Source organism: Oryzias latipes, chromosome 13 (genome assembly GCF_053564925.1).
Source record: "Oryzias latipes strain Hd-rR chromosome 13, Olatipes_Hd-rR_3.1".
NCBI lineage: Eukaryota > Metazoa > Chordata > Actinopteri > Beloniformes > Adrianichthyidae > Oryzias > Oryzias latipes.
In genome coordinates, this window is record NC_136249.1 from 29,137,751 (window position 1) to 29,164,074 (window position 26,324).

A 26,324-nucleotide genomic window follows, 5' to 3' on the forward strand; every position below is an offset into this window, starting at 1 on the left:
AATGAGACTTGTAAAGAGCCACAGTTTTAATAGCAGTGTTTTCTCTGAGGCTGCTGCTTTTGTGATGTAATTTTAGCAGTAATTGGTGAGGGAAATATGAGTCGGTTGTTTATTGTAATGTTGTTATTCTGTTTGGAGAGAAATAATATCAGAGCCCAGTGGTTCAGAAACGCTCTCCTTAGCAACATTGGCTGTCAGGAATTTAATGAGTCCCACAGTTGTGATTACAGCAGACTTGATGATCAGGAATGTGGAAGGGGGACAGGAAGCTGACAGATCTGTGTTTATCATAGCGGGCATCCCTCCCTCATGAGAACCGCAGTTGCTCACGCCATCAGTTTCCCAGGTGGACATGAGCTATGCTGCCCACTCGCCTTTGATTTAAATGAAAATAATGAGTCAGAAATAAGTTTGTTAGCCTTCTCTGACTGCCAGGAGTTCAGATCTTTTTTATTGGATCAATTCTGCCCTAAATTGTGAGAACTAGATTTGTTAAAGTGAGTGTTTTTTGACGTTTTTATTCCAGACAATTTGGTTAAATTGTTGCCTGTGGGTAATTCATTTCTATAATAATTGTCAAACAAAAATCAATATTTTGAGAAATGATGAATGTCATAATGTCTCTATGCATTAAAGGGATTTATTGTAGTTTTTCTGTTCCTTATTTTGATTTTTTTTTCTCGTTTTTTTTTTTTTTTCAAACTTTATTATGTCCTGGACTGCAAGACCATATTTTCTTCCAATGTAACTTTTTTACAGCACCTTTGAGCGAAAATTTCTCCTCCACCGCATGCTTAACCCTTGTGCTATCTTGGATGACTCCACCCTTACATTGACGTGTTCTCCCTACCATGACAAAGGTGGATAAAGATGGAAAGATTTCATGTAATCCATGGACACCAGTGAAGATCACAAATCATTGAAGAAAAAAGGTTCAGACCACTGTCTAGTGGGTCTAGATGACCCAACTCCCAACGTTAAAGTGCCTAGGATAGCACAAAGGTTAAAAACTCAGCAACATTTGCATGTATGTAGTACCTGCTGAAAGTGAATTTCTGACTTCATATACAACCCACCCAAAAAATGACATCATAGCGGGTGTAACCGTAAAAAAATAAATGGGGCCACAATCTAGTATGAGGTGCAAAAATGTTTTCCAAAATCAACTAACGAAACCAAAACACACGTATTGGGGAAATCAAAAGTTTGAAAATATTATGGAATGCTCAAAGGACCTATGCCTTGGCGGCCATTTTGTAGCCAGGTGTGAAATTTGTCGATTTTCACATATTCCAACAATATGGGAAAAGCAAACTTTTGTCAAAATTTCACAGACATACCGCCAGTTTAAATCTACAACAACAACTGAAGCTTCATTGACATTTGACCTAGAAAGATTTTCTTTTTAAGAATCCCCTTTATTACCAGCTGCAAATTGAAACTCCTTCTAGGGGGTTTCAATCTATCACCTCCTAACACCTCGAGCATCTTTGGGAAGGAGGGAAGAATGGTTGGAAAGAGAAGTTTTAGATTTTGAACGGTTATAGCGTGGCAAGCTAGTTAAAGTGGCGTTTCCCTGTTGCTCACACATTTTTTTACTGGAACACTGTGTGAATTGAAAACACAAAATCCAAGCTCAAGCTGAACAAAATTACATAACATATAATATGAATATATGAGGAATGTGGACGTGGTTAACAAAAAAAATCTCAATGGGAAATCCAAAAATGAACTTTTGGAGATTCTTCCAAAAGTTTTATAGATCTGTTCGTCACCCCAAGGTGACTAAAACATGAAATGGTTGCCATGGAGATAAAACCAACAGAAAAACAGAAAAAACAAGGGGAAAAATGAATTTGTCGCAGCTCTGATCATGCTGGCAGAGGCAGAGGGAAAAGAGTGAAGGGCATGTAGCAGCCACTCAGCCAGTTAGGGCTGGTCAGGAGAGGGCGGTGGCGAGGGCTGGTGCAGGTAGTGCCTGCATGCTGTACGCCATTCGCAGCTTTAAATTTAACTGCCTTCATTAATTTTACAGTTTTGATCTTTTATCAACGTGAAACTAAAGAGAAATGACAAAACAAGAAAAAATGTGTTTGATATAAAAAAAACTGCACTATTACCCAGTAATATTCTCCTATCAAGCTTTCTGTGTGGGTTTGTTTGATGTTCTATAATTGTACATATTGCCTGATGTTTTTGACTCTGCGTTGATGGGGTAAAACTTGGGCAAAGCACTAATAGCCTAGCTGCACAGTGTCTGTAACATCGTTTTTGAGGGTTTATTTTCATTTAGATGGAGCCACATCTTTTCCTCCTGGTGCTTCTTTTGAAGTCTAAGGAGAGGCCTCAGACACTGGGTGGGTTGAGAGGAAATGCAAATAAATGTGAGGGCAAAGCTCTGGCTGTCATTATACGGAGGAGCGGTAAACACATAAAGGCAAATGTGCCGTGCGTGTGAGGAAGGTAAATGTGCAGCGTGTTGGAGAGGATGCAGATCCTCCGATGGGAATGTGTGCAGAGGATCCAATTAGGGGAGAAGACAGATGAAAGTGCCACTCAGAGGCAGAGGAGGTAAACAAGACGAGCTCAAAGAGTCCAAAAGTGCTTTTTCATTACACTTGGCTGTCATATACTTAAACTTTCTTCTACCTGCACGAGGGGTCAGGGTGTCGCAGTGGAGCCCAGCACCAAAGCTGGTTTGCGAAATGCTGTAATGGCTAGATGTAGCAGAACATATTGTGCACAACAGAAAATTGATCCAATATGGGATGCTATTTCGTTTTGCAATGTGACAAAGACTGTATTACATCAGAGTCACTTTCCCGTTTAAAAAAGAAACACAATCGAGTTCCCTTCTGTAGTTTAGTGACCTATTAGATAAAGTCCTGGTGTTCACAATGATCTGCCGTCATTGGCCTCAGCCAATTCAATAAATTAAAATGTTATATCATTAATGAAAAAGAAATTCCTAAATTTTCCGGTGTTTGACCAAAAATGTTAGATGTATGGCCATCCTCTCAAGAACATTTACACAGGAAACATTATCAAAACATGTTGAAAAACAAAAAAATAGTTGTTATAAGCGGAAAAATATCTGTCAATAGAACCTTTTAAGATAAATATAAATCTTGAAATTAGCTATAAACACTCATATTTCAATCAATGAATTAATCACTTTAGTAGTAGAGCATAGAGTATTTGAGTATAAAATACTTAAGTAAACAAGTTAAAAAGTCGTATAAAATAACGTTTTATGTTTTAATAATTGGAAATATATCTTAAAATAAGCATGTATTTCTCAAAGAAAGATTATTTTTAAAATAGCTCTAATTATACAATTTTTCCACCTAAATATGTCCCTGTTTTGCATAGTTTCTACAGCAGTCTAACTATCTTTATTTTTAGACCATAATCATCTTAAAATAAGACTAGAATGACACATTTTGAGACAAATTTCTCTTAAGAACTGTATTTAAATCTGTGTTTACTTTCAAACATTAGTTAAATCCATTTCTATTGTGTTAGGATTCAATAAAACTTCCCAATTTCCCTAAGTCGAGCAAGTCTGTTCTTAAAAAATTGGAGCACTCACCAGTAACTCTTAGTAGTCTGTGTTTGCCAATCGCATCGATTGTTTACATAGAAATGACACTGACCTTCCATAAGTGTAGTTTTCCTTTAAATTTTAATGTTGGGTTTCAGCTATGAGATTTTTGGTTTAGAAAAAAAACATTCAAAAGTTATGACTCATAATTGTTGGCATAAATAATCTATCAGATGAACTCCTTGGAAGGCAAGGCAAGGCAAGGCAAGGCAAGTTTATTTGTATAGCACAATTCGTACACAAAGTAATTCAAGGTGCTTCACAAAACAGAAAAGTGCATTAAAATCACAATACATCATTGAAATAATCAACGTAAAATTTACTTTAAAAGAAAAGAAAAAATTTGAAAAATGATTTAAAAATAAAGGAAGGGAAGGAAAGAAAACCGCAGATAGGACCTTTCAGTCATATACACGGCTAAATAGAAATGTTTTAAGTCTAGATTTGAACATGAACACAGAAGAGGCCTGTCTTACGACTTCAGGGAGGCTGTTCCAGATTTTAGCTGCAGAATATTGAAACGCTGATTCCCCTTGTTTAGTTCTGACTCTGGGAATCAACAGGAGGCCAGACCCTGAGGTCCTCAGAGTACGAGATGGTTCATATGGCACTAACATGTCAGAGATGTACTTTGGTGCTCGGCCATGGAGAGACTTGTACACAAGCAGAGCTGCTTTGAAGTCTATTCTTTGAGGTACAGGGAGCCAGTGCAGAGACCTGAGCACAGGACTAATGTGATCATACTTCCTGGTTCTGGTCAGGACTCGAGCAGCAGCATCCTGGATGTACTGAAGCTGTTTTACAGCTCGTTTGGAGAGGCCGGTGAGCAGGCCGTTACAGTAGTCTAACCTACTGGAACATTGTAGTTTAGTGGAGTTTTGCCTGGTTTTTAGATGTTGTCTTTGCTTTGCTCTTGGATTTATACATTTTTAACTTGTCTCTACACATTTGTTCTTCGTTACAAAAGACAAAAACTACTTGATCTCAATTTTTGTAGTAAATGCATTTTATTTATAAGGCGCCTTATAGGCGCCTTTCTGGGCACTTAAGGTCGCCGCGCAACATAAATACAGTATAAGAAATACAATAAACAGTTCAAATATAGACAGATTTACTAAATAATTACGCTTTTTTATTTTTTTATAATTTCAGGCTTATTGTGAAGTTATTGTGTAATGTAATAGAAAAGATCTGCTGTAAAAAGAAGGATACTAACCACTGCCACACATAACAGTTTTAAAGATGGATTAAACGAGCAAATTGCAAATTAGAAAAAAAAATAAAAAATCAAAAGTCCCAGGACTAAAATAAACTTCTGCTTCAAAGTATTATGTAAGGTATAAAAAGAATACTTTATGTAATATTTTTTTACTAGTAGTTTTTATGTAACTTTTTACATATGTAAAGTAAAAAAGAGAAGAACATCAGAGATATTACAGAAAATAGGATGTTTTCAAGATCAAATGACTCAAGATATTTAAGACTTATTTTAAAACAAGTTCCCCCTTCTTACTAAAAATAATTACCAGGAAGTTAGTTTTGTCCTGTTTCAAGTTAAATGAGATTTTTAAAATAAAACGTGGACACAACACTTTGGTGGGATTTTATGTTTTTGTAATGTGGGACTTTCAGTCTTATTTTCTCTCCTCTTTTTTCATGGAGCAAGACAAAATCTAAAGCGGAACCTCACAAAACCTGACTGGCCATTAAAATGCAGGCAACGTCAGGCTTTCACTTGGCTCTCGACCTATCAGTCTTTTAATATTTTCTCTCTGACTAATGGTGGGCACAATCTTCAGGCAATGGTCTTTATCTGTCTGGTTGGAGTATTTGAAATCCCAGCTGGATCTTGTCGTGAAAGCGCTGCCTGTCGGGACAGATTGTCTTTGATTTACACTGTGCCAATAGGCAGTTGTGATTGTGTCAGGTTATCATCATTCTTTCCTGTCTGAGCTTCTCCTTGGAGGCCATGCAAAGATAGTACAACTATAAGCATGGCTTCACTAACTTTTTTTCTATAAGTAAGACTCTGAATGATAAAGAAAAAATGCACTCTGATATGATCTCTTGTGTTTTATACAAGATGCCTAAACGCCCCATCTGTTTCCTTACAACTGCTTTAAGGGGGGGGGTTCTGTGAGATGATTGGATTTTTGGGTAGTCTGTGTGCGTTCATCCGTACGATAATGATAATAAACACAAATTCAGAGAAAAAAAAACCAAACACCAATAATTCATTGTGAAAAAGTTGCATGCTGGGTAAAACTATCAAAATGATGATTCTCCCACCTACATGCATTGCAAATGTATTCCCTTAGTTTTGATTGTTTGGTTTATTTCAAGCAATTTTCAGCAATAAAAACAAAGGGAAGACGAAGTAAAAATACGTAGATAAATCAAATCTATTTAAGATACTATTTCAACAATTGATTCAATAATACATTAAAGAAAATTTGTTATCTTCATGACATGATGTCTCCTAATCGTAAATAGTTTTTTTTTACAGAAAATATGTTGTGTCCTGAAGCCAGAAGAAGTCATTGAGTTGGTGTTCTGTTCTCTACACAACATTGTACGTCTTATTTTTTTAAATTAGGAGTTTCTTTCATAACAATCTTTCTAATCAGTGTTTGCTTTATTTTTATCCCCAAGTTGGTGGGGAAAAAAGACATGTATTGGTTCTGCTGAGTGTCCACTTGTGGTTGTGTTGTAAATGTGTTTCATAGTCTTAAATGATTTTTTTAGGGAAAAAATCCTTCTGCACTTATCTGGAAATGACTTGATAGTATTTTTAAGCAAAAAGACCTTGATGATTACACTGATGTGTAATCATCAATGTATTCAGGGAAGTGGATTTACGATAATTTACTGCCCTTTAAACTTCAATGAAAACTCTTGGAGTGCATTTGTTTCTTTCCACAAACTGTTTTTAAATAGGATGTAGTCTTTTTTATTGAGCAAATACTGAGAACGCGAAGGCCAGTTGAGATCTGCAGGAGTGAAAACTTAAAAGAAAGTTGGAAAAGGCTTTATTAGTCATACTGTCTCTATAGCATTTTTAAGATTTCTTTATTTCTACTCCATGTTTACCCAATGCAGAATTTAATTTCTTTTATAAAACATGAAAAATAAAGACGCTTAGTGAGAAACTAAAAGTGTCTAAGTTTGCAGCTGGGGTCAGGGTAACAGTTTAGGTCATCAGTGATTTCAAAAATCAAATTTCAGGCATTTCTATCTTGAAATTGAGCAAAATCGACTATTCTTAAAACTTCTCCTTTATTATTCACAAAGACCTTATTGATCCTGATCCTTTGCGGTAGCACTGCAAGCTGTTGATGCATCCATCTGTAGCCGCTAACAAAGATGTAATGGCTCAGAGCATCCAACTACTAATTTGTGCTGCTTCTCACATCCTTGCAGAATACTTTATTGGGGAATTACTGTATCTGTGCCTCATTGCCAGCACTGTCTGTGGCAAAGACACACACACACACACATACGGGCACAAATCAGACACCAAATAAAAACCACTGACAGGTGAGGTGAATAATATGAGTGTCTCATTACAGTGGCACCTGTCATGGGGATATGTCTTGCAGTCAGTTTTTGAATTTGATTTGTTGAAAGCAGAAAGAATGTGCTAGGGGGAAAGATCTGAGTGACTTTGACATGGGCCAAACTGTAATGGCTGGAAGAGAAGATCAGAGCTCTCTGAAAAGGAAGGTCTCCCGGGATCTTGCCTTTTGCAGTGGTCAGTTCCTACCAAGGATAAAATGGCCAGTGAGCCGGTGACAGGGTCACCAGCACCGAGGCTCCCTGATGCGTGTTGAGAGCAGTCATCGGCCTGTGCGGTCTAATCCCACAGAAGAGCTTCTGTGGCACAGACTGGATTGCTGCAAACCTTAATGCTGTCTGTAGAAGAAATGACAGTTAGATGTCAGAACACAGAGCATCACTGCTTGCTGAAAATGGTGCTGTGCAGGCTCTCAAAGCCCACAGTAGCTTGTGTACTCTGCTGAAAGGCCTCTCACTGGGTTTATCTTTTTTTTTTTTTTTGCATCACATAGACTTCTGGGAAGCTGTGCAGTGGTTACCTGCAGATAAGATTTGAAGTGAGATCCTCTGTGAAAAGAACAAAACAGCAGGCAGTGTGATGGTCTGGTCAGTATTCTGCTGGGAAACCTCAAGTCTTGGCTCTGGCTTAGAAGTTCCTCTTAATCTTAATTGCAAACTATGCACTACCTTGGAGTTGAAAATACTGTAAAAACCTTTTGAGACACAGTTTGAGTTGTTGTTTGGCCTCCGAATCCCCCAAATCTCAGTCTGGTCCAGCATCTCGTGGCTGATAAAAACATCTACCATAAGTTTCCACAGAGACTTCCACCTTAAAGCATACACAGCTTAAAGGATGAGCTTCAACAGACTTGACGCTTGATTCCACAGGAGGCCTTCAGAGGTCTTGTGGAGTCCATTCCTCAATAGGTCAGAGATGTGGCATACAAGAGAGCCTGGGGCGATACGGAGCACAGGTTTCATGTTGTTGCCCATTGAAGTGTTGCAAAATCAGGAAAGACAAGTTGCTGATATCTTTCCTGCATTTTTTTACTAAACTTAAACAATATAAAAAAGTAATTGTACAGTTCTCAAAAACTGAATTTAAACATAATAACCAAAACCTCTGCCTTCAAGCATCGAGCTACTTTTGAAACGTCTTCTTTATCTTCCTTATGGGGAAAATCTTGATCGCAAAATAAGTTTGTTCTGTCAATAAATCACTCTAGTGGCAATTTCAGAATTAGATCCGTGCGCGGAAAAAAGAAAAAGGATTTTCCTTCTCAGCAAAAACAATGCACATGAAGGGAAGAGCTTCTTTTTAATCATCACAATCAAAGCAGACATGCACACAGAAAAAGCTGAATTTTTCCCGCTCTGGGGTGAAATGAGACTGGTGTTGCAGAATAACGCTCAAACTCCACGATGTCACCTGGGGATATAGGATGATTATTCAGCCAGCCAATTAAAGAATGCATGTCAGCTGCCTTTTCCTGCTCTTTGTTACCGCTCGACTCTTCATAGACCAAACAAAAATTTGCACTTCAACTACTGTTTTCAAAGTTGGCATTAATGCACTTCCTCATGCTGTAGAAATTTTAAAAATTACCAGCTTAAACGAGTACATATGACTGCAGCTCAATCCAGACAATGCAAAACTACCACAAATGTTGCATCAGCCGCATCGGTTGGTAGGAAATCGGCATCGGTTGGGACCAAACCGAGGCCGATACTAACAGATGCACCAACATGACAGCGCAAGAAGCTCTGCAATGTTTTAAAATGTATAGAAAAAGGTAACATAAATTACAGGTCTGTTTCACCTTACGTAGTGAAGAAAAAAACATGTACAGTGGTCCTTTATGGACCAGGAAACTAGACGACTGGTACATATTCTCAATCTCTTCTTTGAATTTTAAATATGACTTTAAAAATATCTTAAATTAATATTTGTATTTATAGCATATAATAAACAAACAAGAGTGTCCTTTGGAGATTGTTTCTGTAGACTTTGCTTTTAACAATTTGGATGTCATTTTTGACAGTGTCCTATATATTTTTCCCTTGCTGAAGGAGATTGTGTTCGTTTAATCGATATTGTCGCCAGCGTTCAGAAAAAGGTGGTTGTAGCTCGGAGCCCTATCGACACTGTATGACACCATTTCCATATTTCAAGCTGTGTCTTTTTATCTCTGTTCCTTTTTGAGAATACAGGTTTCATGAGAGCCTTATTATAGAATATGGCATCAGTCAGTTCTGCAGTCTATAGAAAATCCTCATTCAGAGGCAAAGAGGAAAAGACCATAAGAGGAAAAAAAATCAAGGAGCAGTGACAGCATGGGGGGATTACCCCTACTCGTCTTCCATGCATACAGCTTTTCTATTCAGGATCAAAAGCCTTTACATTTTTGCTTTGACTGTTTGTCTCTCTGTGGCTTATCCTTGTCTAAAGTGCTTAATTGCTTTGTAACTTTGAATTCAGGTTAAATTAATCTTTTGTTCAAGTGTGCACAAAAAAGTCAAATCCCTACATGCAATAAAAAACAGACCATATGCTTAGTCTTGTAATGCGTTTAGGCCCGGGGTTGCTTTCAAGTTGTTTAAATCTACCTACGTGCATATATATAACAGAAAGCAGACATTTGGAAGTCCTAAAACAGGGGTGTTCAAACTTTTTGCAAAGAGAATGGTGGTGGGGGTGGGGGGGTTTAAGGGGCTACCATTCATCTTGCAGTCTTTGGAACCTTAAGTCTTTAAATGCCAATGAACTATCAAATGGAAGTGTCATTGCAACGGAACACTTTAATTTCTTCATGTGGATCAGAAAAACAGCTTGATACATTTTTACCAAAATTACAGTGAATTTCATATTTAAAGACAATGCACCAACCATTCTTTCCCAGTCTCCTTGATGTAGTTAGCATGTCTCATCTATCTTTTGATATTGAAGTCCTGAAAAACAGTCAGTTTCTCTGAATATTTGGCACACATGGTTTGTATTTTACAGGAAGAAATACTCACTATTGGTACGGGGCAGGGGGGGTTGACGGGTCGGGGTCTCCGCTGAGGCCATCGGCGGTTTCCCCGGCCGGTTGGCTGCCTCAGTCCCGTCGAGGCCTGACCAGAGCTCTTCTAGGGCCGGCGTTTGGGGGTGGGGGCCTGGGCTTGCTCCGGGGGGGGCCGGCGCTTTCTGGCTCCCCTCTCTCTGTGTGGGGGTGGTGGTGCTGGGCCTGGGGTGTCTGCGCCTCCGGGGGTGGGGCCCCGGGGTTGGGTGGGCCTGGCCCCCTTGCTGGGGGGGGGGGGGGGGCGGGGGACGGCTGTTTGACCACCGGGGGACAGTCTATCATCTGTCCCCAACTTACCCCCTTCCTCATATAACCTCATAATAGGGTGAGGGGGTGGGGGGCTTAGCCTGCGATGAGCCTTGGGGGGGGGGGTTTACTAGGCAGTGACCCCCCTCCTGTGGTTGCCGTATGGAGTGGGCCCCCCCTCTTTCGGTTTTATTTGCACCTTAGACATGTAGGGCCCTTGGTAGGGGGGGTGCTTGGACATCACTGCCAGCAAGCAGCGGATGTCCTCCTAGCACCCTACCCGCCAATTTTAACCGCACCTTAGACATTTAGGGCCCCTTGGTGGGGAGGGTGAGGGGACGTCACTGTGAGTAATCAGGAGACGTCCCCTTAGTGCCCTACCCGCCAATTTTAACCGCACCCCCCTTAGTACACACACCCCTCCCCCCTCAATATATACATCCCAACATAAACACACACACATGCACACACACACTCTCTCAAACACACATACACGCACACACATTTTGCAAGGAAGGTGGGACCTAGGACCATCTGTCCCCTGCCTCTTCCCTGGTGGGGGGTACGGGCCCCTTTGCAACGGCGGCTGTGTCCCCGGGGTGCTGGCTTCCTGGGCCCGGCGGTGCTCTCTCCGCGCGGTGGGGGGGTTCACATTACATCTGAGCCGGGGGTGTTCGTGTCCCTGGGGGGTGGGTTCTGGTCCTTGCTCCTGAGTGCTGGGCCCCGCCAAATTTCCAACTGTGGCCGAGCCTGGTCGGGCCATATTTACAACACCCCTTGTGGGCCCTCTTTTTTCCCCGGGGTTCCCCCCTCCTGGGCGGGGGCGGCGGGCCCCTGCCTCGCTCCTCCCTGGACCAACCGTTGGCCGGGCGGATGGCTGCCTGGAGTGCGGAGTGGGTCTCCCTTGGGGGGTCCTGGCCCGTACCTGGGGTTGGGGCGGGGGGATGCCCGGAACTCCTGGGTGGTGGTGGGGTGCTCGTCTGGGGCTGTGGGCGTCCTTCTCCGGTGGGGCCCTGCGTTGGGTTCTCCCGGCGCGGCGGGGGGGCTGCTCTCCTGGTTGGGCTGGGGCGGCGCCCTCTTTCCCTCCGTGCCTCCCTGCTCTCTGGCTCTGGGGGCCTTGCGGCGGCCCTGCTGGCCCTGGCCTGGATGGCGGGCTTGGTCGCCCGGGCGGCGGTTGTTCCCTGCCGGTTCCCGTGTGGTGTTGGGGGGAATCCGGTTGCCGCTGCTGGTGCGGTGGGGGTCTTGGGGTGGGGATGGCTGGGCACTCTCCCTCCTTCTTTTCACGTTCCACCATCCATTTTAGAAGAACATAAACACTCACCTGAGCACAGGTGTCAGCTCAACAGACTGAATGACTGAAATATTTCACACTAGTTGGTTTTAAGGCATAAGTATGCGTGTGAACACTATCTGTTTTGTGTACATGTCGACAGGTGGACATTTTTGCAACTAACAGGTGTGTTTATAACATTTGAGTGTGTGTGTGGACAGGCTCCGCCCTTTTTTTTTGTTTTTTTTTTACATTTGAACCTTACCATAATGATTAACAACCAGTAAACTTGTTGCTTTATGCTGCTTCATGGTCTTATCCCCCTTCCCCTCCTATTATCACCCCCTACCCCCCCTCTCTCTAACGTCCCTCTCTCTTCTTCCCCTCTTTCCTTTTCCGTCCGGTCCAACACCAAAGATTTTCAGACATGTTTGAAATTAATAAAGTTTGGCCTCAATTACAAAAGGGGTTTATTCAGACATACCTTTGGTTTGTCTGAAGATTAATAACCCCTCTTGTTAAAGTAAAATATGTCCAACCCAAGAGGCCCTCAGCTCTCATCTGTCTGCCTAGCTGTTGGACAGGACAAGTTAAAAAAAAAAAAAAAAAAAAGAAATACTCTGATTTCCACAAAGTGCTGGCCTCCAACTTTTTTTTTTTTTTTTTACAGCCAACATTTTAGAAATGAGCTAGAAAGTGTCACATTAGGGCCATGCAATAGTGTTACCATGGGTAATATGGCGTCCTACCTAATATAGCCTATCACAATTAAGAAATCATGCACCTTTTTAGAAAGAGCTGGGGCCTCATTTATAAACGTTGCGTACGCACAAAAGAAGGCGTACGCCACTCTCTACGCAATAGTTGAGATTTATAAAAAGCAAACTTGACGGGAAAATGTGCGGTCCTCCACGCAAGCTCTGACCCAGGCGTACGCACAAAAACGGGTGAAATGAGAAACAGCGACACCGTCGGCAGATGGAAGAAACACGTAAAAGTGAAAATGACAATACTGCCTCTCAGAAATAACATGAAGACTTCACAAAGCAAGTCTTACAATTAACAGCCTACACAAACACCCGTTTGATCGATCAGCAGTGAAACAAACAAAAAAAATCAAACAAAAATTACAACAGAAATTCAAAAGAACACATATTTGGAAAAAGAAAAGTGAAATATGTTCTACAATATTGACATGTAGTGCAATTCATCCTCATAAATAATAAAGTTAACAGAACGAAATAATGTAAAAAACTGATATTCTCGTCAATGTGTCCGTCTGGCGGAGCAGATATAGGTGCGGGCGTGTGGACGGACGGACAGACATATTAATTGTCCACTGGGGAAAGTTGTTTAGATAGTAAAACATTTCTTCATAAGCTATGGAATTATGGTATTCATGCATATGCCTTAAGTTTGTTTTATTTTTGATAAAACAATGTATGGCGTATGTATCAACCATTCAGAAAGCAACAAGAAATAACATTTGCGCTGAACAATTTCCCATTTCCACGTCGATTATTACAGACATCTGTAGCTTGTCAGATGTAATTAAATGGATGGAAATAAAATGCCCCATCACAATGCGTAATGACGCACAATGGCTGATCTTGCGCTCTTTGAAGATGTGGCAAATGGAAGAATTCGGAGTGAACGCATCTTTAGACAGCAAGAAGACTTGCTGGCAAACGAGGACGAGTGGCTTATGAGCCGGTTCCAACTTCCTCGAGCCGTCCTCTTGGACCTCTGCGGGCTTTTGGGCCCGGCGTTACAGAGGAGCACTCGGAGGAACCACGCGTGTCACCCGGTGCATGCATCTGGCGCTCCGGTTCCCCCCCGATGGAGCGCTGTAGCCTCCAGGCTACAGCATTTCCGGCGTTTGCCACCGTTTGCCGCTCACGTGGCTTTTTGGCATTAGTAATGCCCACACTGTGCCCTCCAAACAACACTTTTCTCCTCTTTTCCACCTCGCCAACGATAACTTCTACTTCACATTGAGTAAAGTTACGTTTTTTTGATTTCCTCTCTGTGTTTGCCATGGTTTCGCAATCAATGAATATTCATTTGTGGGCGTTTCACAAACCATTTATGGGCAACTATGGGCGTGTCATGAGGCCGCAAAAGCTGCGCTGCATTTAGAATCGGTTGTGATTTATTAAGGGAAAGATGCGTAGGATGTGCGTGCGCACGGTTTTATAAATCCGAATATTTCTGTGCGTACGCACGTCCTATGTTTCATCCGTACGCCACTTCTGACGCAAATCCTACGCAAAGTTTTATAAATGAGGCCCCTGGTGACCACATTATCTTGATTTTATGACAGGGGCCTGCAGACCGATGGAAATTTTAACACATGCCGCATTTGGCCCATAGGCCAGATTTTGGACATGCCTGTCCTAAAAGTTGGAATATTAATTGAGGAATAGAAATACATTACACTAAATTTCTTTATATATTTCGCTACAAAAAAGGACACACTTGTCATGAGGATCTTTTCTTTTAAGGCCAACTTCCATAATCCTTTGTTGAAATACATCTGGGTATTTTTTTTAAACCATGTCTGATCAATGTTGTGTTTCTTATTAATTAATATTAGGCTAAATCCCCTGTGAATTGTGTTTTAAACTTGAGCTTTATGGACTCTTTCCCCAAACTCGATTTTGTCACTAAGCAGCACTTTGAGATGAATGCTGATGGATGTGAGGATTTTAAGGAGTTTACCCCACCTGTGCGCCACTAAAGCAAGCCTGCGCTGATGATAAAGCCTTCTCAATTCTGCCCTCTTTGGTCTTCAATCTCATAAGCTGGCTTCCCGCCTCTGCGGCGCCTTAACCACAGCCTTTGCCAGATACAAAATCAAGCTGGATTCAGACGAGGTTCAGTATGGAGGACACGGACGCCTCGACCACAGCACGGACTTCTTCACAGAACCTCATCCCTTCAACGGCCGCTCCAACTCCATGCTGGTAAATATTTCCAATATGACATTTTTGACTCATTAAAGGTCATGTTTTTTTTAATGGCACTAAAGCCCAGCTTTGAAGCCCCCTGCAATTATCGAAGCGAGCTTGCTGTTGTTGAGTCTGTTCCACTTTCCCCATCACCCATGCTGGATCACCAACCCAATCTGCATGCTAATTTGAACATGTTTTGGCGGTCGTTGCATATAAGCACAGACGAAGTGGCCAAATTAAGCACACTCAAAAATGTCATGATGCATACTAAGTGACTAAGTGTCGGACACTGTTGTTCAACAGCACAGTGCACACAGGTGGGCAAATGGAAGAGCCATGGCAGTGGATGGCAGGGAGGAGTAGGCTTTAGTAACAATGCAAATAGATTACACTTTATTTGTCAGTAATTTGCATTCATTTTAATTCTTAAACATTTTTTTCTTTATTTGCTAATGTAGATAATTGGCATATCACGTACACTTATACAGCACTTTCTACCTTTATTTATGCCTTAGTCACATGCACCCATACGGGAGGTTGACCCGTACGGGTGCTGCAGATTTTTGGTTTGTCCAGTTCCATAGCAGGTCGTAGGCAGGAGGTCCTGCATCTTTTAAAAAAAGAGTGCAGGTTTGTCTTGCAGTTCCCGTGTGCGTCATGCAGTCTCCTTAAAGGATGTTATAAAAATGGAACGTACACTTGCGTGTGTTATATTGTGAAGTATTTGTAAGGCCAATATAATTCTACAGAGACACCAGGCGCACACTTATTCTTGCACATTCTTGAATGTGCATTTGGTCTTCACACTGGACAAGCAGGGATGTGCTTCTTCTTTTACTTTTTCTACTGTTTACTAACAGCACATGTCCGCCACCTAAAGTTCGAACAGGCTTGATGCAAAAAGCAGTGCAAATCTCACAAAAATTGCTCCAGGTTTTTTCTTTCACATCTCTATTCCGACATGTGAGAGACTTGGTGTCATATAGTTGCGACCGGGCACAAACCGCAGTTACTAGTTTCTCCTTTATGATCAAATTTCAAACGGTTGGCACTTCCATGAATTATACAGGACGCCATCCATACGTCACTAGCAATTCAAAGTCCCTGGTAGGTCAAAGTTTGACTTTTAACACCTGTTCAATGGCCGCAGGTTTTGTACGTAGAGCCCAAAAATGGTTGTAGAAACTTGCATAGCTATGTGTTAACACCAGAGTTTTAAAAGCGGAAGCCCGAAACATCATTTACATAGACCTTTCATTGAAAAATGGCTGCTTGCAGAGGGCGGTGTGAACAGAGCTTCATTTGCACACAGGTGCAATTCTAGTTGCAAGGCTTTCTAATTGCCAGCCTGCACATAAGGCCGCACGTATCACTTGAATAGCACTAATAGGCTGTGGATGCGGGATTTGAGGGGAGGAAAAAATTAAGAATTTGTACGACGTACCTACATTTCAATTAATTTACACTTAAATGTTTAAATGTTCGCCACGACCTGTCGCCCATTTTTCGCCCCTAGACGGCCCATATCCACCTGTAAGGTCAGTGGTGACTAAAGACTTTAAGTCAGGGGTGTCAAACATACGGCCCACGGGCCGGATACGGCCCGCCAGATGGTTTAATCCGGCCCACCCACGAAGATTAAAAATTCTAAAGATGTTTAAAAAAAAAAAAAAAAGAATGCTTCTAGTCCAATTCTGTGGTCGAGTTATGATTTTTTAAGTAGCAACCAAAATGTGCAAATCTGCCACTAGGGGGAGCAAAAGGAAAGCAGAACAGGTGAAGCAGCACATCTGTGCATGTGCCAAAAGCGAAACCTAAAAGCTCTGTGTCTGGGTAAGATGTAGTTTGGTTCCGCGCGAGCCCCACCGCTGTTATGCTGCTATAAGAATTAGTGACACCCTAATGACCAAAATGTTGTCAAAAAGAAAAAGAGGTTGGAGTGCTGAGCTTTCCAGGAAAGATGTATTTGTTCACAGAGCTGAATGCAAAACCTGCATGCTTGATATGTCATCAACAAATCACAGTGCTCAAAGAATTTAACATTCAGCACCACTATGAGACTCGCCATAAAGAAAAGTTTCACCATTTGCAGTTAAGTAAAGAGAAGATTTACCAAATATTAGCTGCACTGAAGAATAACAGTCTGCATTTACTGCAGCCGTGACGTTAGTGATGGAGCAGTGACAGCTACCTTATTGCAAACAAGTTGGAGCAAACATCCAATCCATTTTCAGATGGTGAACTTGTGGAAAAATGCTGAAGGTTGCAGAAGTCTTGTGCCCCAAAAGCAGTCGACCTTTGCCAACATGAGTCTGTCAAGGATCACGATTGCAGAACCAAGATCTTTGAGGGTACCAACTGAAGGAATCCAGTCATTTATTACATTTTCAGTCACTATTAATAAAAGCACCAAAATCACATATACTGTAACTGTGCATATTTATTAGAGGTGTTAAAGAGCGGAGTTTCTTGACTTGTTGGACACAACAATGGCTGATGACATAGTCAGCTCTCTAGTTACTGCGCTGGACAATGTTGGAGTGAACTGGTCACATGATGTCAGTCTGATAACGCCCCATCAAAGGTCAGGAAGAAGGCAGGTGTTTCCAAAAAATTCAGACAGCTTTATTGCAACCATAAACCTGGAGAAGAAAAGACCATTCTAAAAAAATTACTAATCTCTGACAAATGAATAAATGTCTGGTCTTTTCTTCTCCAGCTTTATGGTTGCAATGCTCATCTTTTCATGTATAAAAGTCCAACTATTTTGCAGAGCACCGTAGGGAATCGAACCCTAACCTGCTAAAGCAGGCATACCATTATCAGTCTCTTTATTTTTTGACCAAACATGAAAGGAAGCTGTTGAGTTGGTGGTGACTTTTGTTTAGGACATGGAAACTGGATCTTTTCTCTTTCTGTTTTTCTGAGGATCTCTTGAATCGCCCTTAGTCCTGCCTGAAGTCTCCCAGGAGCGACACTGTCATGATGGGGCATTTGACCCTAACAAGGGTGGGACAAATGTTCCCAACAACCGGGCTCCTGGGGTAAATTCAGGCACTCAAACCCCTCCACCACAATAAGGTGGCAATTCAGGGAGGGGAAAAATTTGTTTGTTTGCCAATTACTAATAATTTTTGTGGGAACACCGAAGTTCTCGGAGGAAACCCACAGGCCTGCTCAACCTCTTTTAATTAGCTACCAATAATTTTGGGTGACTAATTTTTTTTCTCTGTAGATAAATTTAGTTTGTCAACACAAGTGAATTTGGACAAGTGGGAGGAACCGAAGCCCTCGGAGAAAACCCACACAAACACGGGTCTGTCAGGTAGTAAGGTTGACCCAACAAACCAACGTGCCGCCCTGTTTTTTTAAGCGCCAATTATATATTCACAGCAGAAGTCTCGGTGTACTTCGCTTATGAAATCCTTAATCTAACCCAGTGTTTAGTGTGGTGACATGTATATGTACCTGACAAGTGATTCAGTGAATCCAAAGCTAAATGTCAGGTCAGATAATGCTTTAAGGAGTTTGAAAGATCCACACCATATATACAAGTGAATTTGGATAGGTGGGGGGAAACCGAAGCCCTCGGAGAAAACCCACACAAACACGGGTCTGTCAGGACACAAAGTCGACCCAGCAAACCAACGTGCCGCCCTGTTTTTTTCAAACCCACAAAGACACTTTTTTTTACAATTGTGGGGGTAAAACTAAAAAAGGAAAAAAGCAGGCCTGATGTGCAGTCTTTTCAAAGTACACACCTTTCTTTGCAGCGCTAATAGTCTAAAACCCTCACCATTAGTTGGGTTGTAACCATGACAACCCAATGACCTTCTGTCATTTTCAATGCTAATCCCCTGTAACCATGGCAACCCAACTATGTACGTCTGAATGACCTCCCACCTCCTTCAACTTCTCTGAGTTTCTGCTGTTGAGTTCTTTAGCAGGAGAACTCAGCCTAAGCTGAAACCATCCAGTTGTTTGGTGAGCTCAGTAACTTGCTCTTGAAGCCTTTTTGTTTCCTTTTCCTGCAGCTTCAACTTGGTTTTCAGGTCCAGATTGGATATCACCAACTCATCAAGTTGTGATTTTAGATTCTTTAAATCTTCAACTTCCCCAAAGTCATTGAGCTCATTCAAACACAGAATTTTATGTCCTTTCTTGAGTTTGGATGGAGTAGGTTGAACTTCTTTGGTAAATACAACCTCATGACTCTGGAAATCACCAATGACCTGTATATGTTTGGCGATTTCCTTATCCAAAACCTGCCCACGTTCATGCTCCACCTGGAACTCTTTTTCCATCTCTGCCAATACTGGGATGTACAGGTCCAAATCTCTCTGAGCCAAACTTCTCGTTTGTTCTTCCAGATCAAGAAACATTTCCTTCCTCTGCAGTTTTTCTTTCAATGTCTCGATCTGTTTTTGGAGGTCACTTTCTGTTTCAATTTTCTTCTGAGGCTGATATACCTCTTTTTTGGTCCAATACTCCACATATTTAGTGTTGTTTTTGGTGTAGTGATTGCTCCTCTCTGGGGCTGTCCTGAGCAAGTCCCTGTCCTCAGACGTTGACATGAAACTATACACTACTTTATTGGCGTTATTGAAGACATTTTTCTTCTTTTGGACCTCTCCGTTTTTGACCTTGGTTGGAGCATTGGCATCGGTCTTTTTTGGAGACCGATTTTTCACTCTTTCAGTCTTTTGAACGGACACCTTAGGGTTCACCTTTATGAAATCTGTGTTGACAGACATTGTTGATGTTTGATACGGTGACTTAAAGTGGGTGTTTATGTAGACCAGACTCTGTATTGCCTCTCCGTTCTTTGTCTGGGTAGGAACGTTTGTGGCTGCGGTAGAGATTTTTGTGCTCTCGTCCAGCTTTTTTCACGTGCTTGTTCAGAACAGATAGAAGCCTGAAAGCACAGGTATACAAGAGTTTTCTTGGAAGCCTTCTGACTTTAAATCATGTCATTGTATGATGTCAAATGAAATCATGACATCTGAGAGAGAGAGAAGGAGAGCGCAAAACCAAACCAATATATCCACCTCAGATCAGACGGGTTGGATGTGGCCCCCAAACCAAAATGAGTTTGACACCCCTGCTTTAAGTCTGTTTTTTCCCATTACATTTTTGTTTCTCTATTTTATGAAGACACTAAATCAATACTTCCAAGTCCAATCAAGTCATCTTTATTTATAAAAGCACTTTAAACCCAGCTCGAAATGTAACAAGCACTGTATGTTAAAGTTTAAACATGATAAAAGCTGTCAAAATGAATAAAAACAAACTGTTTAAAAATAAAACGTTAGAGCAGAGTCTTATGTTAGGTTAAACAGCCAGGTTGATAAAATTGGTTTTGAAAAACTTTGTGTTTTAAAAATTAATATTGTGTCTGTTTTTTCTGCTAAAGAACTTTTTTTAGAACAAAAAGCTGTTGGCTTTATTTTTTAGCCCCATAAATATAAAAGGACATAACTCAAATAAAACATTTTTAGAGGTAAAACCTGATTCTATTTGCCCCCACGGGTATCAATATTTTTAATATTTAATAATAGTAGAAGGGTCCTGAAAACGCTGATGTTTGCCTGTCTTGAAAGGTGGATCAGATCTGAATGTGTTCGGGGTGTTCCATGATTAGGCATACCCTGTTTCTGGCAGCTTTCAGCAGTTTTCGGACTATTTAGCAGGACGTGTGCATGGCATAACAGATAACATTATCAATAACTCTCACCCATAAAAGCTTCTCACATCAGTGATCCTGGATCCTGTCATAGCTCACCAAAATAGAAAGCAGCCGTCAGCCGTGTGGTTTGCAAACCGAAGGCTCATTATGTGTGCATTCCTGGAGGATTTCTCAGCAGTCAAAGGGTGGAAATCACAGGGCTGACAGGTGGGTTTGGACCACCTCTCTGTGCATAAGAGACTTGTCCCCTCAGCATTTTAAAGTCAACAGAACTTTGCATTTTTCAAAAGTATTAAAGGCTCTAAAAACAGAATCCCACTGCCATCCCTGTTGCATCTACAAATACGCTGCAATAAGAGGAAGCCAAAAAATAGGACAATGCTGATCTTAAGAGGAAAATCATTAGGAAAGAGAATCATCTGTCCATGCTGCTAGTCATTTTTACGCAACAAGACAATTTCTGATAAAATTTTAAAAATTAGAAAACAAGGAGTTCCACAAAAGCATTTAAAAAGGGAAAAGTAAGCTAAAAAGCTAACTGTTTGATTGCATGACTTCAAATTGTATTTTTTACTAGTGTTAAGCAAAAGTTTTTTGTATTTTCAAGGGTGTGGAGCAAAATTATTTGGAACCATTTTGATAATGATTTCCTTATTTCTGGATCCTAGCTCTTAATGAGACCAAAAATTCTCAAATTTAGAGAAAAGCTTGGAAAGGCGTGGAGCAAAAAGAAGTTAAAGCAACGTAAAACTTCGAAAATTAGCTTGAATGTCTAAAAACAAGGTTTTAAATCTTTGTAAAGTATCAAATAGTTGCAGTGTAAATCATAGAGCACCTAATTTTTTTTATAATTCTAAAAAAAAAAGATCATTTAGAACTGAGTCCTCAATTGTTTTCTTCTTTAATTTTCTTATGGTGCAGCATCTCCCATAATTGAAAGTTTATGAATAAAAATCCCGACCCTCCACAATTATCACGAACTTTTGAAAATGTGAGCGCTCTGCTTTAGTGGCGTGTATTCATTCATTGTAAACTGTTAAATTGAACAACTTTTGGACATTCTTACAGTTTTGACAGATGTGTTCGCCCATGCATGAGTCAGCAGACGATGGCTGAATCATCCCCGGATGTCCCCAGAGTCTCCTCTCAGACGGATCTGACCGTGTCACCGTTCCTAAATGCAGCCAAACCTGACATGTATTAGCCTCCCATTCCAGTGTTCCCACTTGTCCTGTGATTAATTATGGATTTACTGTCTTGGGTTCAGGAAATACTCTGCAGCAATGTTGAGGCGGGAAAAGCAGTGTTAAAAAAACTTGCTGCAGTTGCCTAGATTAAACTCTACGTGAAGACAAATCAGAGTGCCTGCTACGATAGGCTTGTTGTCACACCTTTGCAGTTGGGTTGGCAGCTGCTGCTGGAAGAAAAATATGGCTCTTTGTATTTGGATTTCTTCGCGGTTAGCTATGCTCCTCAAACATGTATACATTTGCTTTATTTTGCAATTTTTTTTAACAATCTCTCGTTTTTTTTATGTTTTGCAAGTGCAGAATCTTACGAAAGAGTTCTCAGCATATTAATGTTTTGTCCTTTGTATGTTCTGTGTTTGATTTCACAAATCAGTTTAATTAGCCTGAAATGGGGTTTGTGGTGAGAGGATCTTTTTAAAGCCACTCTAATGAGGTTTAAGTGTGCTGGCATGAAAGAGAGCTGCTTCTTCGGGCAAAATTCCACTCTCTTTTTCTTCTTCTCCCTCGTCCGGGACTCTCTGTCAACCAACAGCATCATAATTTAGACACTTCCTCTCTAATATGATAAGCTTTAAATAAAAAAGTCACCAGAAAAGCAATATACGTCTATCTGGTAAGCATTGTTTATGGTCTCCGCAGTATGAGGCTTTGTTTGTGAATATCATATTTGGCTTCTCTGCATTTTGGTGTGCTCAGGCAGCAGTTATCCTGGAGTTATTGAGCATGTGTGAATCTGATATCTACAGCTCGTTCACATTCTCCTGCCAACAATGTGCATTATTCATGGCGTCAGAACTTACCTTTTCATGTGCACGCCTTTTAAGCTCGCACAGCGTCATGGAGCAGCGGCAAAAAGAAAAAAAAAAATCTCTGGGAGAAGGAACTGCTGGATCTCCATTATGTGAAGCGCTCAAGGCTCGAAAATGGGTCCGTCCTTGAAATGCAGCAAACCCACACTGATGTGCATTTTGAGCAGAGTGGTTTGAAGACGTTCCCCCTGTGTGTTCCCTCATTTTCAGAGTTAAGTTTGTCTTGATTAGAGTGCTGAAAACCAATAAGCTGTGTGTGAAGAAGGTCAAGGGATGAATTAGTGAGGGTCACCATAGAGACCCTGTTTGTCTGTGTAACAGGAGATCTTCTGCCAATTAACCCAATTAAAACAGGAGGGCAGTGATGCCTGTAAAGTTGACTGCAGCCGGGCGTTTCTTCTGCAACAGAATCAATGTCTTGAGGCAATCCTGAACTTTTTTCCCACTTTGTACTTGTGCAGAAACAGCAACCTGCGAGGTGTTTATCTGAACTCAGCGTGAACCTCTCCAGATCAATACTGTAAGTGTTGCATTTAATGGGTTGAGGATATAATTCTGTATTAAGAGCCGGACACAGTGCTTTAATTCCGATCCGCGGCTCTGTGTAAGAGCATCAGTTCAGGGTTATTTAAGATTCTGTCCACCCCGGTTTTGAAAGTGTCGACTATGATCTTCCATCACATTAGTCTAGGTTTCATCAGTTAATGACAGGAATTCTACACTTTGAGAAATTCTCCCAAACTCTTATTAATTTAAACACAAGCATTTCAACCACGTCCCTCTTGGCCAAAGCGTGCAGTTCAGTTAAGCAGTCATCTGTTCATTTTGGCACCAGTGTGGATTAACATGGTGTAGGGGGGAGAGGGAAAGAAATGGAGCCGACGGGGAGGGAAGAATGGGAGCAAGTGGGGGCCCTCCTCCATACAACGCCGTATCTTTGTTCTGCTTCGTGGATAGGACACAGAAAGACTATAGCCTGGCGTAGTGCTGCTTTTTCCTCCTCTTCCCTTCATCTGCTTCATCCACTGTGGGGGCTGTGAGAGGTACCCGCACCATCTATGTTTTATTTAACAAGCCTCACTTTCAAAGCCGACGCAAACTTCTGTTCCCCTGTCTTTTTAATGCATCTGTCAGTTCTGCAGCTTCCTCGTTATTGAATGATATTAAAACTCCCTCCATTCTCCAAAGATGCGTGCCACCTCAGACTGTATATGCACATAATTACAGGAAGCCGGGAGGCTCAAGAGCGTCCCAGTGGCTTGAAAAGGCTTTCGGATAGCTCCTGTACCCAGGATGCCCCATACGTGTCAATGTTGCCATGACGTTTTGTCCTCCCTCTTAAGACCTGTTCCTGTTTACAGAATGAAATCAAGACATAAAAACACACACACAAACTCAAGAAAAAGCGGTACAAACCGGTTGTGGTCGTGCGAGGCCCAAAAAAAACTCTGCTTAATTTTTGGTTTAAAAACTTTTTTAGGCTGCATTTTAACCTTCTTATCTTTAAAATGTATTTTCATTATTAATTTTAACCCAAAAGAAATCAAATTCAATGTTATTTGCTTTAAGCATAGAAAAATAAAGCCGAAGGTTTTTGTCATTATGATTTCAAATTAAGCTTTCACAACAACAAAAAAGGAGAATTAAAACACATAGGTTGATTGGTTACTCTAAATTGTCCCTAGGTGTGAATGTGAGTGTGCATGGGTCTGTGATTTGTGGCCCGGCGACAGACTGGAGACCTGCCCAGGATGTCCAGGATAGGCTCCCGGTAGCCCCGTAACCCCAAAAGGGACAAAGCGGGTTTAGAAGATCAATGAATGAATGAATGAATGAATGAATGAATGAATGAATGAATGAATGAATGAATGAATGAATGAATGAATGAATGAATGAATGAATGAATGAATGAATGAATGAATGAATGAATGAATGAAAATATTACTGTGGACGCTTTGAAAGGAGCACAATAGATGATCTGAGTGAGACTTTAATGTTCCAGAGCAGTGGTTGGATATTTTATTAATTTGGGCACATTTGTCCTTTCTGTGACATTTCCTTGAACAAAAAATAGTTATCGTAACTGAAGTGCTAAACTTGGATAAAGCACAACCTTTGGGTAGCAGGAGGAATCTTCCTGGTGTGTGTCTCATCTCAGGTTCCTGTACAGTTGGTGCATGACAGCTATTGTTCAGCGCGGTCTGTGACACAAGACTTGGGTTGTTTTTGCCTCGAAAAAATGGAAAGTAAACGGTTGGGCTTCATGGCCTTGTGAGCTGTTTGTGTTGTTTAAATGGATTCTGCTGCCATATCTGCCACACCAGTCTCAGGTCATCCTCTGAGAAATGGGCCGCAATTTTCCGCCAAGAGCGAGGCGTGGCACCTCAAAGAGCAAGCTGTGTAACCGTCCACGAGGACACAAAGGAACCAGGGGTAAATTCTAGGGAACTGAAGGATTCTTTCACATTGCCTGATGCTCATGGAGGCTTTTCTGCATTTTACCTACGAAAGCCGAGCAGATGAATTAAGTTCACCAAAGATATTTAACCCAGTAATAGAGGAGCTTTGGCTGCAGTGTTTACATTCCTTTAGTTATCGTAACTCTTCAACCGTTTATGCAATGAACATAATTCAGGTCGATTCTGAAGCTGGGAAAAGCAGCTTTGCGCCAACACTTTGCATTGGTAAAGTGTTGCGTATCAGTGCAGCTCATTCGTGTTGATCGAGTGAACCATTGATCACTCGATCAATGAAGCCCGTCTATGTCTATATCAACGTGTATATATATATATATATATATATATATATATATATATATATATATATATATATATATATATGGATACAGGAACATGTGTGTAGAATATGAACTGGAAACCCCAAGGTCAAAATGGGAAACACCTCCGAAGGTGGTAGAGAATGAAAGGGCAAAGATCCTGTGGGACTTCCAGATCCAGACTGATAGGATGGTAATGGTGAACCAACCAGACATTGTAGTGGTGGATAAAGAACAGAATCTTGGTTTGTGCCCAGCCAGAATTAAATGACATCAAATCATACATCAGGATGGAGCTGTGAAAGAAAAAACTTGGAGCAGGATTACTAAGATTTGCACCACGTTAACATTTTGTGCCAGGCCTCCACCAACTGTGAGTACGTGTGCTAGTATTGGGTAGTGACACACCTGTGAGAACACCATATGCTAAAAGCTCATGCCAATGCATTCTGGAACGCACATGCCCCGTGTGTATGTAGCATTAGAGTTGAGACTCTATCCTAATATCTTTGGATGGTGTTAGAATCATGGTATGGGCGTGTTTCTTATTGTATGGCTTTTATCACACATCAGCCTACGTACTTTATGAACATTTGTCCTCCGAGAGACAATGACAAGAATTGAATAGAAAGATTAGAGTCAACTGTGGGACATGGTAAAGGCTCTTAGTGGTGCTGTAATACACAACCAATAAAAATAAAAACAAAAACTATTCATCTGAAGCCTGACTAGAGGTAAAAGTAAAATTATCAGGAGGCCCCTTAAAACACAAGAAAAAATAAGGTTTCTAGCTAATGGAGGTATTGCCTCCACTGAATTCTAATCTGAAAATCATTTAGTCTACGTGGGATAACCAGTGGAGACGCTTCTATAAAAGCCTATAGATAATATTCTTATCTGCAATGTTAGAAGGCAGAGAGTTCATGCATCAAATATTGACTAGCTATTGTGTATATAAAGTTTGAGCTTTCATTTCTGTTTCTATTATCTTAATAAATAAATAAATAAATAAAAGCAATGTTTCACTTTCTGCTATTTACAAGAAGTTTTGCACAGAACAGAGTATGAATGTGTATTTAAATATTAATGAATACAGAACTCTTCCTTCATAC

At 41.1% G+C, this 26,324-nt stretch overlaps 1 protein-coding gene across 2 annotated transcripts in view; it reads left to right on the forward strand.

Annotated features, from left to right (window-relative positions):
* gbe1b (glucan (1,4-alpha-), branching enzyme 1b) overlaps nucleotides 1-26,324 on the forward strand; it is a 127,410-nt gene that overhangs the window by 91,793 nt on the left and 9,293 nt on the right. For both annotated transcript variants that reach the window (XM_078956608.1, XM_023962003.1), the window contains exon 15: nucleotides 14,586-14,703. In XM_078956608.1, coding sequence (XP_078812734.1) covers nucleotides 14,586-14,703 — 118 coding nt within the window. The remainder of the gene's footprint in view (nucleotides 1-14,585; nucleotides 14,704-26,324) is intronic.